Raw genomic sequence first — 13,916 nt, forward strand, 5'->3', positions numbered from 1 at the left:
AGAGCATGTGCGTCATCCATTGATCATGGTAGAGGCTTATTTATTGAAGATCTTGAACATTTCCAGAACCTCCCTCTAAAGATTTTTTTTCGATTTCGGCAAAGGTTTAGAGCAGTTTTTAAATGCTTTCATTTTTATATGATAACACAATGGGCGGTATAACTTAACCTATTACGGTGGCCTTAAAGACTTAATTACACTTACTAATGAATCTTAATCCTTAATGAAATCCGAAGTACTTTTCGAAATCTTACAATCAAAACAATCTTCTAGAAGTTTTTTGTATGTTTAGTTTGCGTAGGGCTTGCGGTGGATAATAACAAAGCGATGTAAGCACGTTTTGAATTCCGTCTAACAGTTGCTAGAAAAATCATTGAAGCAATATTTAATCTGAAAGCATGTTTTCCTAATTGACAATGAACTGTCAGCAAATGTACTATAATATTGATATATCTACGAGCCATCGTGATCAAATTGTTAGGATTTTTTTAAGTGAGGATCATGTCGTTAGCACACCCTTTTTTATGTTTTTAAAAAAATAATATTAGCTTTATAATAACAATACTCCTCATATTATCAATATGTTCACTCAATCTTTTTGGATTCTCAAAGGGGTGTTTTCGAAAAGTGTTATTTAAAGACATAGTCCGTCCCTCATTTCCTAATAAATATATTGTAGAAGATTAGGTATTAGGTAAGTTTTTGACTACAGCACAAATATTTCATTTACTTTATAATAATATTTTATATTATATTTTTTTTAAATTTCAAATTTCTCAGGAATAATTACGAATACATTTTGTCTAAAGCTCTTAGATTTGCCTTATTCTACAATAACTGTAATATTCTATTATAATTACTAAAATATATACAAAAAATGAATAAATACCTGTTCAATAGACTATGAAGCATGTATATGCATACTCCAAACTCATTAAAAATGTTACTTATTGTTCAATACAAATAGTAAATAAGTTGAAAATGATAAAAAAACCAATAATTATGGAAACTCAAATTTGCAAAAAATTCATTTAATTTTGTATTAAGTTATTGGTCGAATAGCCATTAAAACGTTCTTTAAAGAGTAGTACTCTCCATGCCAGGTGTGCCAAATTACGCCAGTGCCGTATTTAGATTCCTCATATTTGCCTCCCAAATACACACCATTCAAGTTGCTAAAATATATAAAAAGGTTAACTAAACAACTAAATATATATCTTAACTAAACCAAAGACATTTGTCTTACCTGTAATGGCAGTCTCGATACCACCAACAACCTTTAAATAAATCAGCACAATTTCTTTCCAAGAGATCATTGTCAACGTCACCTGTTGTAAATTTCATACCTTCATGATAAGTGAATGAATCACCAGCATCTCCACTATAATTCCCCAAAATTTTTATATCATAATAAGTGGAGTTATCGCCTATGGCAAATGAATCATACTTTGCGTAACGTTTCTCTCCTTCAAAATCTTCCATATCAAACCATAATTCATGTAGTTCAGATTGAGTTATGGCATTTAATTTCTCTAAACCAATGAAAAATGCACCATTCAAATTACCAAAACCTTCTTGGTATGTTTTCCAATCACGAATCTTCGAAAAATCAATTCCACCCTCTTGGCGACGTTGAATTACCGTCCAAGCGGTTCCATTATTTGGATCGTTTAGGCAATAAACATAAAACGGCTTCAGATCTGAATCAGGTATGTAAATTTTATAAATTCCAGATTTACTATTTTCGTATTCCATTGCTTCAGCACAATTCTTTGGTAGTTGTTTTTGATATTTCATTTTAGTTGTTTGGGGCCGACAGTCCATATCTGGAAAATGTAGCTTCGAAAAGTGCTGTTCCTTTTTATTGTATAAACATTTCATCTCTGGATTCAATCTGTAGAAAATGATTCCCCATTTTACCTTTTTTACTTAACTAGCACAATCTAATATTTACCTCATATTGTAGATGTCCAATTTTAGACCCAAGTTTTCATTCACCAGTTTTAATGCTTCCAACTGAGCCCGTACGTCCTTCATGGTGTGATCTTCCCCACAAATAGAAAGTTGCTGAAATGATGAGCGGAATTTTTTGTGAAAACTGTTTTATTTGTACATTAATTCAGAGAATTTTTATGTTAACGCACATTAGTAACATTTTCAAGTTGACACTTTACTGCAAATATCATGACTTTTATGATTAAAATTATTAGTAATTTTTGCATCTTGTTGGAATCACAATCTTCTCAAAACTAAAAACTTCAATTTTTATTTCACAATCTTCTTAGTTTAGTTCGGTATTTATAAGGTTAAGTCAGTTGGGATTTTGCTGATAAAACCTTTTTGTTTAAATTCAATTGAAATGTTTTTAGTTGAGGTTTTTATCTTGCATATGTGATAATATTAATTTTCATTTATAATATTCAAATTTTATTCCCTTTCTCTCCAGATTATTATAATATCTTAAGCTGTCGAGAATAATAAATTAGAAAGTGAACTTGAAATAGAGAATAAATTTATTTTAGATAAGCCTTCACGTTTGCAAAAACTATAGACGCATCATAAATGCATGACACAGGAAACAAGTATAAGATTCTATTTTAGTAATAAATATATATTGAGATAAATCTAATACGTCTTTTAGTACTGGATTTACTTTGAGCAGTATTTTAATTTGGTTATCATTTTGTAGTTAATTATTGAAATCTTGTAATCTCGTCCACGCTCTACTATTTGAATATTATTTGCGTAATTTTAGCGATATTTAATTTAAAATAGCACTTAAACGCAGAAAACCATGGGTGCATCTAGATAAATCAGCCATAGTTTATTGTGATTGTCGCGTTATTTACAAGCGCAAGCTTAACCAGAAGCACTACTCCAATTAGTGGATTTATGCCAAGGCTTTCTTTATTTCCATCATAAACCTACTCCAGACTTTTATTCGCTTAGTAACATTCGTCTTAATTTCATCTCAGTTATATGGATATAGGCATCTCCTTTAATGCCTCTCACTCTACTTCGATACGTTGTAATCTGATTCGATTCGATTTAACATCCTCTTTTACACTTATGGCTTTTTGGAGATTGGGCACATGGTCTTTAATTAATATAAATGTTATAATTTCCACAATTGATCTACCTTTGGATACTGCTAACATTCTTTCTTTATTCATTCCCATTTAATCATTCCTAGCGCAGTTAAGGGGAGGCAATAAAAGTTCGTTACTAAGGTCAATAGACCTAAGTAGTTCTTAGAATTCACTACATAACTTAACCAATTACGGTGGCCCTAGGGAATTAATTAGACTTATTGGCGATTCTTAATCCTTGATAAAATCCGAAGTGCCCTTGGAAATCATCCAGTTAAAAAAAACCCCTAGAAGTTTCTTGTATGTTTAGTTTGCGTAGGGCTTGTAGTGGATATAAACACCTAAGTGAATTGAAATACCTAAGTGCACATTAAGTGAATAAAATATTCTCAGTTTTTGTAGAGAAAAATTTTAATAGTTCTCATTGAGAGCTGAGAATTGTTATAAGTATTTCAAATACACTATATACATTTTAAAAGCACTCATTCTCAAGAAATTGTAGCTATAGCTAGAACTTTTATACAGTCCAATGTAGCTTACTATTTGTGTTTTAAATACATAATTTAAAGCAATATAGATTATATACTAAATCGTTTAAGGCACACCTGACAACTTTTAAATTTTTCCAAATCCTAACGAACTTTACGAAAAAGGTACTAATTTAGTACAATTCCTAAAGGATATTTCATAACATTGTATGGGGCTTTTAGTTTATTTAATATCATAAGTTAATGTCTAAAATAATTTCTGTAGTTTAGTCAATAACCGTAAATATGTTACGGTCTTCGTTATTACGGTCTTTAATGTTTTTTATAATTAAAAGCTTTGAAATAGTAAAGAAACGTAATTTAAAAGCTTGTGAAAGCTCTCTAAATGTGATAATGCTCCTTTGCATGATGATGAGATTTTTTAATAAAATGTTGGATAGTAAATTAATTAAAAATTTCATAAACTTGTTTTTATGAAGTTCAAGTGATTTCATTATAAAAAATCAGAAGATAAAATTCTTTTCTTTGATTCTTACTAATTGAATGGAGATTTTGGTGCAAAATAGTGAAAAGTGCTGGCGTACACTATTAAATACTATAATATATAACATATATAATATAATATATGAAAATTTTTATGAATATAATGACCGTACTGTCAACATGGTTGAAGACACAATCAAGAAATATATCAATGCCTAGGTCAAATGATTAGTAATGTACCAAATGTACCACACAAAGAAGACAAAAACGATTAACTCTGGTGGAACTAATGCATAGATGTGCCTGAAACTTTGATTATTGATAACTCTGTTTTAGTTAACAAAATATTTGTAAAAATATGTAATAGTGGTCATTATACTTTTGTATATAAAGATATAAAAACAATATGTAACTGTTTAATTGACTACAAAGCATGTGTATATGTACTTTAAATTTATTAAAAATGTTACTTATTGTTCAATACAAATAGTAAATAAGTTGAAAATTATAAAAAATCAACAATTATGAAATTAATATCATCTTGTATTAAGTTATTGGTCGAATAGCCATTACAACGTTCTTTAGTGAATAGTCTTCATGCCAGCTTATCCATTCTACGCCGCTATTGTTGTCTTTCAAATACTTACCATTCAAGTTACTAAAACATATCAAAAATTATAACATAAACAATTAATTATATATTTAAATAAACTAAAAGTTGTTACCTCTCATAGCAATCTGAAAACCACCAACCACTCTTAAACAGATCAGCACAATTGTCTTCCCAATGGTCATTGTCAACGTCAACAGTTGAAAATTTCATACCTTGATGGGAAGTGAATGAATCACCAGCATTTCCACTATATTTTCCCAAAATTTTTAAATCATACTGAGTGGAGTTATCGCCTATGGCAAATGAATCATACTTTGCGTAACGTTTCTCTCCTTCGAAATCATCCATATCAAACCATAATTCATGTAGTTCAGATTGAGTTATAGCATTTAATTTCTCTAAACCAATGAAAAATGCACCATTCAAATTACCAAAACCTTTTTGGTATGTTTTCCAATCACGAATCAACGAAAAATCAATTCCACCCAAGCGGTACCATTATTTGGATCGTTTAGGCAATCAACATAGAACGGTTTCAGATCTGAATCAGGTATGTAAATTTTGTAAATTCCAGATTTATTATTCTTAGATTGAAGTGCCTCAGCACAATTCTTTGGTAGTTGTTTTTGATATTTCATTTTAGTGGTATAGGGCCGACAATCCACATCTGAAAAATAAAAATCGCCGCGTAAGTCAATAGATGAAGTGCAATCATTAATCTTAGCTGATTTAATAAAATTTTCATTTAAATCCAGTAGCTTCGAAAATTGCTGTTCCATTTCATTGTATAAACCTTTCATCTCTTTCATCTCTTGACTCAATCTGAAGAAAATGGTTATCCATTTTACCTTTTTTACTTAAGTAGAAAAATCTAATACTAACCTCATATTGTACATGTCCAATTTTAGACTCAAGTTTTCATTCACTACTTTTAATGCTTCTAACTGACTCCGTACATCCTTCATACTGTTGTCGTCGCGCCAAATAGAAGGATGCTGGAATTATTAGAAGAATTATTTATGAAAACCGTTTTATTTGTATATTAATTCAAAGAATTTTTGTGTTAACGCACTTTAATAATATTGTCATGTTGCGATTTTACTGCAAATATGATGATTTTTATTATTAAAATTATTAGTAATTTTTGCATCTTGCTGGTATCACAATCTTCATAAAACTAAATTCTTTATTTTTCATTTCAATATTTTTTTACTTTATGTTTTTTTTAAATCACTTGAGATCATAGTTCATTTTCGTTTATTTCATTTATGTGATAATAGTTAGATGCATCGAACTAAAAAATGTAAATATTTTGAGATAAGCCTTTACGTTTGCAAAAATTATAAGCGCATCATAAATGAATCATATAAGAAGAGAGTTAAATTTCTATTTTCGTCAGGAATATTTATTGTAATAAATCTTTAGCAATTAAAATGCAAATCTTTGTTTATATGTCGTTTATTTCTTAGCAATAAATTCAATCGTTCAGCTTGCATAAACTTACCCCTTTGAAGAATCAAAAAATATGATTTGTAGATTAAGGGAGTTCGACATTTTTAAATCAAACAATTCTGTTCAGTCAATTTGATCCCTAGCACAAACATAGAAATATTCATAGAAACATAGAAATATATATATTCATAACAATTTTATTATTTAAATAATCGGATTATCTTTTGCTGACCGCACATGGTGCATGTCTTTCTTATATAATAATTTTTGCATAACATAATATTATTTAAGCTCTTAAAATCCATTTCGATCGATATTTTTTTTTACCTCTTGCGGCCTCAATATTTTTTCTAAATCAATACATAAAATTATATTAGTTTCATAGTGGCCAGTTGCATCTATAAATTAATTTAATTGGATAATATATAATTATAATTGGATAATAGTATGTACAATAAACCTCTCTAGTACTATTTTCTAAAAACAAATACCAAGGTACCATACGTTAAAAAAGTATCAATTTTTGTACTAAAGTACCACATGTGGAAACCGTGAATACAACAAAAAAATCTTTCTAACTTATTCACCATACCAGAATTGTAAAATATTAAAATCGGTATGGTTTAGAACCTAAATGTTTACTTCTATTGGGGTTACATATTAGTATGTTGCCATTTTTTCTAATAAGAAGAAATAGTACAAATTATTGTTATTGGGAAATCCATTGTGTATAAATCAAATAAAAAATAAAAAATAGGTCAACTAAAATCAGTAGTGCTTTAATTATTATTGCTATATGTTGTAACGGCCAAAATTTTGTCAACCAAAAATTTGATCGTTACAACGTCGTGGGTATAGCTGTCTATTAAACACAACACGACCACCTAACACACAACAAGTAACACTCACTCGAAGGTTCCTGTAATAAAAATTGTTAAATACTTATAAAAACATTAAGTTAAACCAACTCACCCCAATCCTCTGCCACCAACAACGTGACTTTGAATTTGACAAATCTTAAAATTGTATGGAAATCCTTGGTTAGTGCGTGAACAATTTTTGAATAAAACCATAACATAAGACACATATCTTGAGCTATCGTCGGGTGTTCTATTTTGCTGGAACTTTATTGGAAAATAAAATAATTTTAAAATAGTTTTCTAATTAATAGAATTAAATACACACGTTCACCGGCACAACACATTGCTAACAAACAAACGAGAGCAAAACAAAATAATAGTAAAGAGACCTGTCAAACGAAGAAAGCTTTGTGCAGAAAAGGTGTAGAAGTGGATCGCAACTCAGACAAAAACCACTTCTAAATTGCGATAGGTACTCAAAGAAATGTAAATTCGCCGTGAAACTAAACTTTCGCTCAGTGCGGTACAGAAAAGGAGCTTTAATGTTGGGTCAACAAACTTTAACGTTTTTTTTCAGCTGACACCGTTGACCATGGAGGGGATAAAAGGAGCGTTCACCAAGAAGAAGGTCTCTTGTTTGTTCTACCGCGAAAGAAAGACTCCTGGCTCTGGTTTCCGTTGCAGCTAAAAATTACGTGACTAAGACGGCGGTGTCAAGTGTGAAATTACAGTAGTTCTGCAAACTTAGTGAGAATATTTTGTTAAAAAAAATTTTATACATAGAGATTATATATATTTGATAATATCGAAATATTGAAAAATTTTATTTGTAAATTGTGAACATTTAAAAACTGAATTTTGTAACCAAAGTCAAAGTTAAGTAAAAATAAAAAGTACGTATAATTTAAAATTTTGTACACAGAAATTATATATTTGATAATATCGAAATATGGAAAAATTTTATTTATAAATTGTGAACATTTAAAAATTGAATTTTGTAACCAAAGTCAAAGTTAAGTAAAAATAAAAAGTACGCACAAATTAAAATCTTGTACACAGAGATTATATAAATTTGAAAATATCGAAATATGGAAAAATTTTAGTTATAAATTGTGAACATTTAAAAATTGAATTTTGTAACCAAAGTCAAAGCTAAGCAAAAATAAAACGTATGTATAAATTAAAATCTTGTACACATAGATTATATATAGTTGATAATATCGAAATATTGAAAATTTTGCAATAATAAATTGAAAAAAAACTTAACAATTGAATTTTACTAGTGGCTATAAAGCCAAATAAAAGTACGTACAAATTATATCTTAGACATAATTGTTTGGTTGTTAATATAATAAATCTTAACAATTTCTTTTATATCGAATAAATAAATTAAAAGGAAAATAAACTAAAATTGTATTTCAACAAACGCAATCAGATTCTTAACCAAATACAGAATTGATAAAGTACCACATAGACTAGCTACTCCTGCACGGTATAAATTCAACGTGGAATCCAACTCACCGGCACAATTGTGAGACATAGGTAAGCAAGATTCGGGGCTTCAATAGTGACTGAATCTCGGTTGTACGGGGTATAACTCACGTAGCTTTAACAGTCACGTGAGACTATACCATAGTGTCGGAAGCGATAGGTAGCTTTAATAGTAACCTAACGTCTCCGGCCCCTGGGCGCTTTAACAGTGAACAGGGAAGGGCGTGTGACCTGCGACCTATAACACAACGCACGTAGCTTTAACAGTCACGTGTGTCTGCGTTATATCGTGTCGGCTGTCTGGCGAATTAGTATTTGTAACACCAGCTCAGTTCATCAGCGATTTAGTTTTGTTTCGACCAGGTGGCCTGCGGTTCTGTTTATCGTCAGCGTGAAAATTCGAAGTGACAGGGTCTCACTAAATAAATTTCTTGTGTGGACCTTGGGGACGGCTGAGTTCAACCCCAGCTTTAAACGAACCAAAATAAAGGTTCATTACAATGTAAATATATATAATTAGTCATGAAAGTGTTTTAATGATGTGTAATAATTGTATAGTATTTGTTAAAATAAAAGTAATTTTTGATCATGTTGCACATATACGTCTTTATATATATAATGCTTAAAAAATGCATTTGTAGCAAAAATTAGCAGCTTCTCTATTAGAGAAGTTAAGGTTCATATATTTCGAGTGTTAGGTTATATTATATTAATGTTCTGTTTTAAAACGATAAATATTAATATAATTTTTTAACATTCAAAAATTTTTGTATATAACAATACAATTTTTGCTTTTCATTGAAATTCAAGAAATTCTTAAGTAGTTAATAAAAACATTGTGAAGAATGGGTATCAATTTCATCGCGTAGTGTCAGAAGATATATAGAATATATGAGCATTTTCCGCACCACCTAAGAAGTATGCTTGCTGGCGTGTTACCGAGTTTTAGTTCCCCAATACGAGGTATTCAGTTCCCCAATAGACTTAACCACCAAAATATTTTATTTAAGAAAAAAGTAATAAGGAATTAATTAGTTATATGTAAATTATAAATATATATTATATATTATGAAATTAACATGTTTTATTAAGTTGAAGTAAAAAATCACTTAAAGAGTATGAACCCTTTTGTGCTTCTAATACGTGTTCAAAGCATAATTGTTATCTAAAATTCGAAACTTTATTATCTCGATTAAAAAGTTTTATAAGAAAGTAAATCCTTACTCTAATGAATAAAACTAGAAGAGATTCTATTATGCAATTAGAGCAACATATATTGTGATGAACGTTTTTTAATTTCTTAAACAAAAAGACAGACTTATAAGTGGTAAATTTATTTATAAATCAAGACGAAGAATTAATTTTATTATTATAATTAGTGCAATACAATGAATGTAGTGATTAGTGCAAATTTTGAATGGTGGGTTGAAAGTTGTCAAAATTAAAACGAGTTTGTTGTGATCGTGATTGAAGTTATAATCTTTTTTTATATAGTTTGTTTAAACCCTAATTTGTTCTCAAAGTTATTTTATATGTATTTAGATATGCCTATATAATTAATATATTTAAATATCGTATTCTGTGTATTTGTAATGTAACGTTAGCTGTATATATTGAAATGTGTAATGACGTTGACTAAACAATAACAGCAGTAGCAGTTCCTTACAGAGCAGTTAGGAGAGATCAGAAATTCGGTTCAAAAATTTCTTATAAAAACTTTCTGCATATATTTTATTTACTTTATAATAATATTTTATATAATATTTTATTTATATTTCACATCTCTAAAGAATAGTTACGAATACATTTTGTCTAAAGCTCTTAGATTTGCTAATCTATAATTACTGTAATATTCTATTATAATTACTAAAACATACACAAAAAAATAAATAAATACCTGTTCAATAGACTATGAAGCATGTATATGCATACTCCAAACTCATTAAAAATGTTACTAATGTTTAAATACAAATAGCAAATAAGTTGAATATGAAAAACCAACAAATATAAAAACTAAAATTTGTAGAAAATTAATTTTATCTTTTATTAAGTAATTGGTCGAATAGCCATAAGGACGTTCTTTAATGAATAGTAGTGTCCATGCCAGGACTCCCAAATTACGCCGGTTGCGTATAGCGATGCGTTAAATTTGCCTCTCAAATACTTACCATTCAAGTTACTAAAACATATCAAAAATTATAACATAAACAAAAAATTATATATTTTAAATAAACTAAAAGCTCTTACCTGAGAAAGCAAGAGTTATACCACCAACCACCTATGTATTTATTAGCACAATTGCCGTCCCAGTGATCATTGTCAACGTCAACTGTTGTAAATTTCATACCTTCATGATAAGTGAATGAATCACCAGCATTTCCACTATATTTTCCCAAAATGTTTACATCATATTGAGTGGATTCATCGCCTATGGCAAATGAATCATACTTTGCGTAACGTTTCTCTCCTTCGAAATCATCCATATCAAACCATAATTCATGTAGTTCAGATTGAGTTATGGCATTTAATTTCTCTAAACCAATGAAAAATGCACCATTCAAATTACCAAAACCTTTTTGGTATGTTTTCCAATCACGAATCAACGAAAAATCAATTCCACCCTCTTGGCGACGTTGAACTACCGTCCAAGCGGTACCATTATTTGGATCGTTTAGGCAATAAACATAGAACGGTTTCAGATCTGAATCAGGTATGTAAATTTTGTAAATTCCAGATTTATTATTATTAGATTGTAGTGCTTCAGCACAATTCTTTGATAGTTGTTTTTGGTATTTCGTATTAGTGGTTTGGGGCCGAAAATCCACATCTGCAAAATCAAAATCGCCGCTTATATTAATAGGTGGAGTACATTCATTTGTTTCCTGAACTACATTTGCATTCAAATGCCATAGCCTCGAAAAATAATTATGGGTTTGAAGTCGACAATCCTCATCCGGAAATATAAAATCGCTGCATATATCAATAGGTGAAGTGCAATCATTTATTTCCTGAGCTGATTTAATAAAATTTTCATTTAAATCCAGTAGCTTCGAAAAATGCTGTTCCAATTCATTGTATAAAACTTTCATCTCTTGATTCAATCTGTAGAAAATGATTCTCTATTAACTTTTTCAAATAAGTAGAAACATCTAATACTTACCTCATATTGTACATGTCCAATTTTAGACCCAAGTTTTCGTTAACCACTTTTAATGCTTCCAACTGATCTCGTACATCCTTCATAGTGTTGTCTTCGCGCCCAATAGAAGGTTGCTGAAATTATTAACGGAATTATTTATGAAAACCGTTTTATTTGTACATGAATTCAAAGAATTTTTATGTTTACCCACATTAATAATATTGTCATGTTGGGATTTTACTGCAAATATGATGACTTTTATTATTAAAATTATTAGTAATTTTTGCATCTTACTGGAGTCACAATCTTCTCAAAACTAAATTTAATTTTTATTTCACAATTGTTTTAGTTAATCATTTCTAAAAAAGAGTGTGGAGATTTTTCTGATAAAAGTTCTTTTTAAATTATTTCAGATTTTTGTTCAGTTTTTTTTATTTCATATTTGTGGTAATAGTTATATGTATTAAAAAAAAATATATTCTGCAAATTTTATTCCTCTTCTCTCTATCATATTATTACAACATATTAAGCTGTCGAGAATAATAAATTGAGAAGTGAATTTGAAATTAAATATTTAAATAAAAAATGAAAACATTTTGCGATAAGCTTTCACGTTTGAAAAACTATAAATACATCATAAATGAATCACATAAGAAATTAGTATAAAATTATATTTTCGTTATAAATTCGTATTGTGATGAATCCAACACAAATTATAGTGTTTGACTTACAATTTAAATTATTAAAAAATATTATGAGTTCTGACTTAACACATATGTAGCATAAATCATGACTTTAATCGAGCTATCAAATACTTTTATTGTTATTTTTTAAACAACATAAAGTTTTATATATAAACAAATACAAGCCATTAATTTTGAATATTCGTTAATTTTATTTATTGTTATTGAAAAAAAAATTTATTAAAATTGTTAATTAATATTTTTAATATTTTTTTAATATTTTTATTAAAAGTAATAAAAATATTGCAAATGACATTAATTACAAACAATTTACAATAATTATTTAATACACACCACACTGAAGTCAAACAATTATTATAAATATACATTAGACATATGCAGTATATAGTAAACCAAACAGGTGAACATAGTTTCTTCTCACCATTACCCCACGATTATACAAACCAACTATTAGCGATGACATATATGTGGGGAAAAAGACAACAAATCGGTCTTATAATTGGTATATTCATTTATAAATCAAGAAGAAGAATTAATGTTATTGTTGTAATTAATGTAATGCAATGAATGTTTGAAATTAGTGCAAATTCTTAATGGTGAGTTGAAAGTTGTTAACATTAAAACGCATTTGCTGTGATCGTGAGTGAAATTATTACAGTTTTTTATAAAGCCTGATTTATGAATTGTTAATGTGTAAATTTTAATTGTTCTTAAAGTAATTTTATACATATTTGCATATGTGTATATAATTAATATATTTAATTATGGTATTTTGTGTATTTGTAATGTAACGTTAGCTGTATTTATTGAAATGCTTGATGACGTTGACTTTAACAACAACAACAATAGCAGTTCGTTACCGAGCAGTTAGTAGAGATCAGAAATTCAGTCCAAAAAATTTTTAAAAGATTACTACATTGAAGTCAGAATGAATGTTTGGCAAACTTTAACGGTAGGTAACTTTCAATATAATTTGAATATTAGGTATTCCATGAGATAATTCAGCAGTAACTTTGAGTAATACTGTACATTAAGACCTGAAAAGTTCGGAAACTGTGCTCATGTTTAAAATTCCCGCCTGTAATATTTCGATATTGTAAGTTTATGTAGTTTTTGTCAAGCAATTAAGGACAAATTACGTATGGGCAAAAACTGAGCGTGATCTGTCAAGTCAGTGCTGTTACGGCAGCTTGTAAACCAGTTCACCTCATTAGTGCGTTGCGAAAAAAACAATGGAAAAAAATATTGAACAAAGAGTTTGCATCAAATTTTGTGTTTCGAACGAAATTTCGTGTGCAGAATCGTTCCGAATGCTACAAAAGGCTTATGGGGAATCAGTTTTATCGAAAACTCAAGTTTATGAGTGGTACAAAGCCTTTCAGGACGGTCGTACGACCGTCGAAGACATTTAGCAACGCACTACTGAGGTGAACTGGTTTCAACAGCTGCCGTAAACGAACTGTCTGACAGATCGCGCTCATTTTTGGCATAGTAATTAATGACAGTGCTGCCAAACTACATAAACTTAAAATATCGAAAAATATACAGCGCGCGAATTTTAAATGAGAATTTCCGAAAACTTTTCAGTCTTAATGTA

General features: G+C 29.1%; 3 protein-coding genes across 3 annotated transcripts; all 3 read right to left on the reverse strand.

Annotated features, from left to right (window-relative positions):
• Positions 1-824: 824 nt before the first annotated feature.
• On the reverse strand, positions 825-2,252 carry LOC119671252 (microfibril-associated glycoprotein 4-like). Its single transcript, XM_038081794.1, has 4 exons — positions 2,145-2,252; positions 1,955-2,067; positions 1,247-1,894; positions 825-1,175 (listed from the first exon to the last, which is right to left on the reverse strand). The coding sequence occupies exons 1-4, from the start codon at positions 2,220-2,222 to the stop codon at positions 1,043-1,045; spliced, it is 972 nt and encodes a 323-aa protein (XP_037937722.1). The 5' UTR covers positions 2,223-2,252; the 3' UTR covers positions 825-1,042.
• A 2,250-nt stretch (positions 2,253-4,502) lies between these two features.
• LOC119671251 (fibrinogen-like protein 1) lies at positions 4,503-5,158 on the reverse strand (the record flags this gene model as incomplete). Its single annotated transcript, XM_038081793.1, is given in 2 exon segments — positions 4,503-4,718; positions 4,786-5,158. Coding segments are annotated over 2 exon segments (485 nt in total), but the record flags the coding sequence as incomplete, so codon positions are not given.
• Positions 5,159-10,522: 5,364 nt separating this feature from the next.
• LOC119671249 (fibrinogen-like protein 1) lies at positions 10,523-11,738 on the reverse strand. The gene is made up of 3 exons (XM_038081791.1): positions 11,637-11,738; positions 10,724-11,578; positions 10,523-10,655 (listed from the first exon to the last, which is right to left on the reverse strand). The coding sequence occupies exons 1-3, from the start codon at positions 11,717-11,719 to the stop codon at positions 10,523-10,525; spliced, it is 1,071 nt and encodes a 356-aa protein (XP_037937719.1). The 5' UTR covers positions 11,720-11,738.
• Between the last annotated feature and the right edge of the window lie 2,178 nt (positions 11,739-13,916).

This window comes from Teleopsis dalmanni, chromosome 1 (assembly GCF_002237135.1).
Source record: "Teleopsis dalmanni isolate 2A chromosome 1, ASM223713v2, whole genome shotgun sequence".
NCBI classification, from domain to species: Eukaryota; Metazoa; Arthropoda; class Insecta; order Diptera; family Diopsidae; genus Teleopsis; species Teleopsis dalmanni.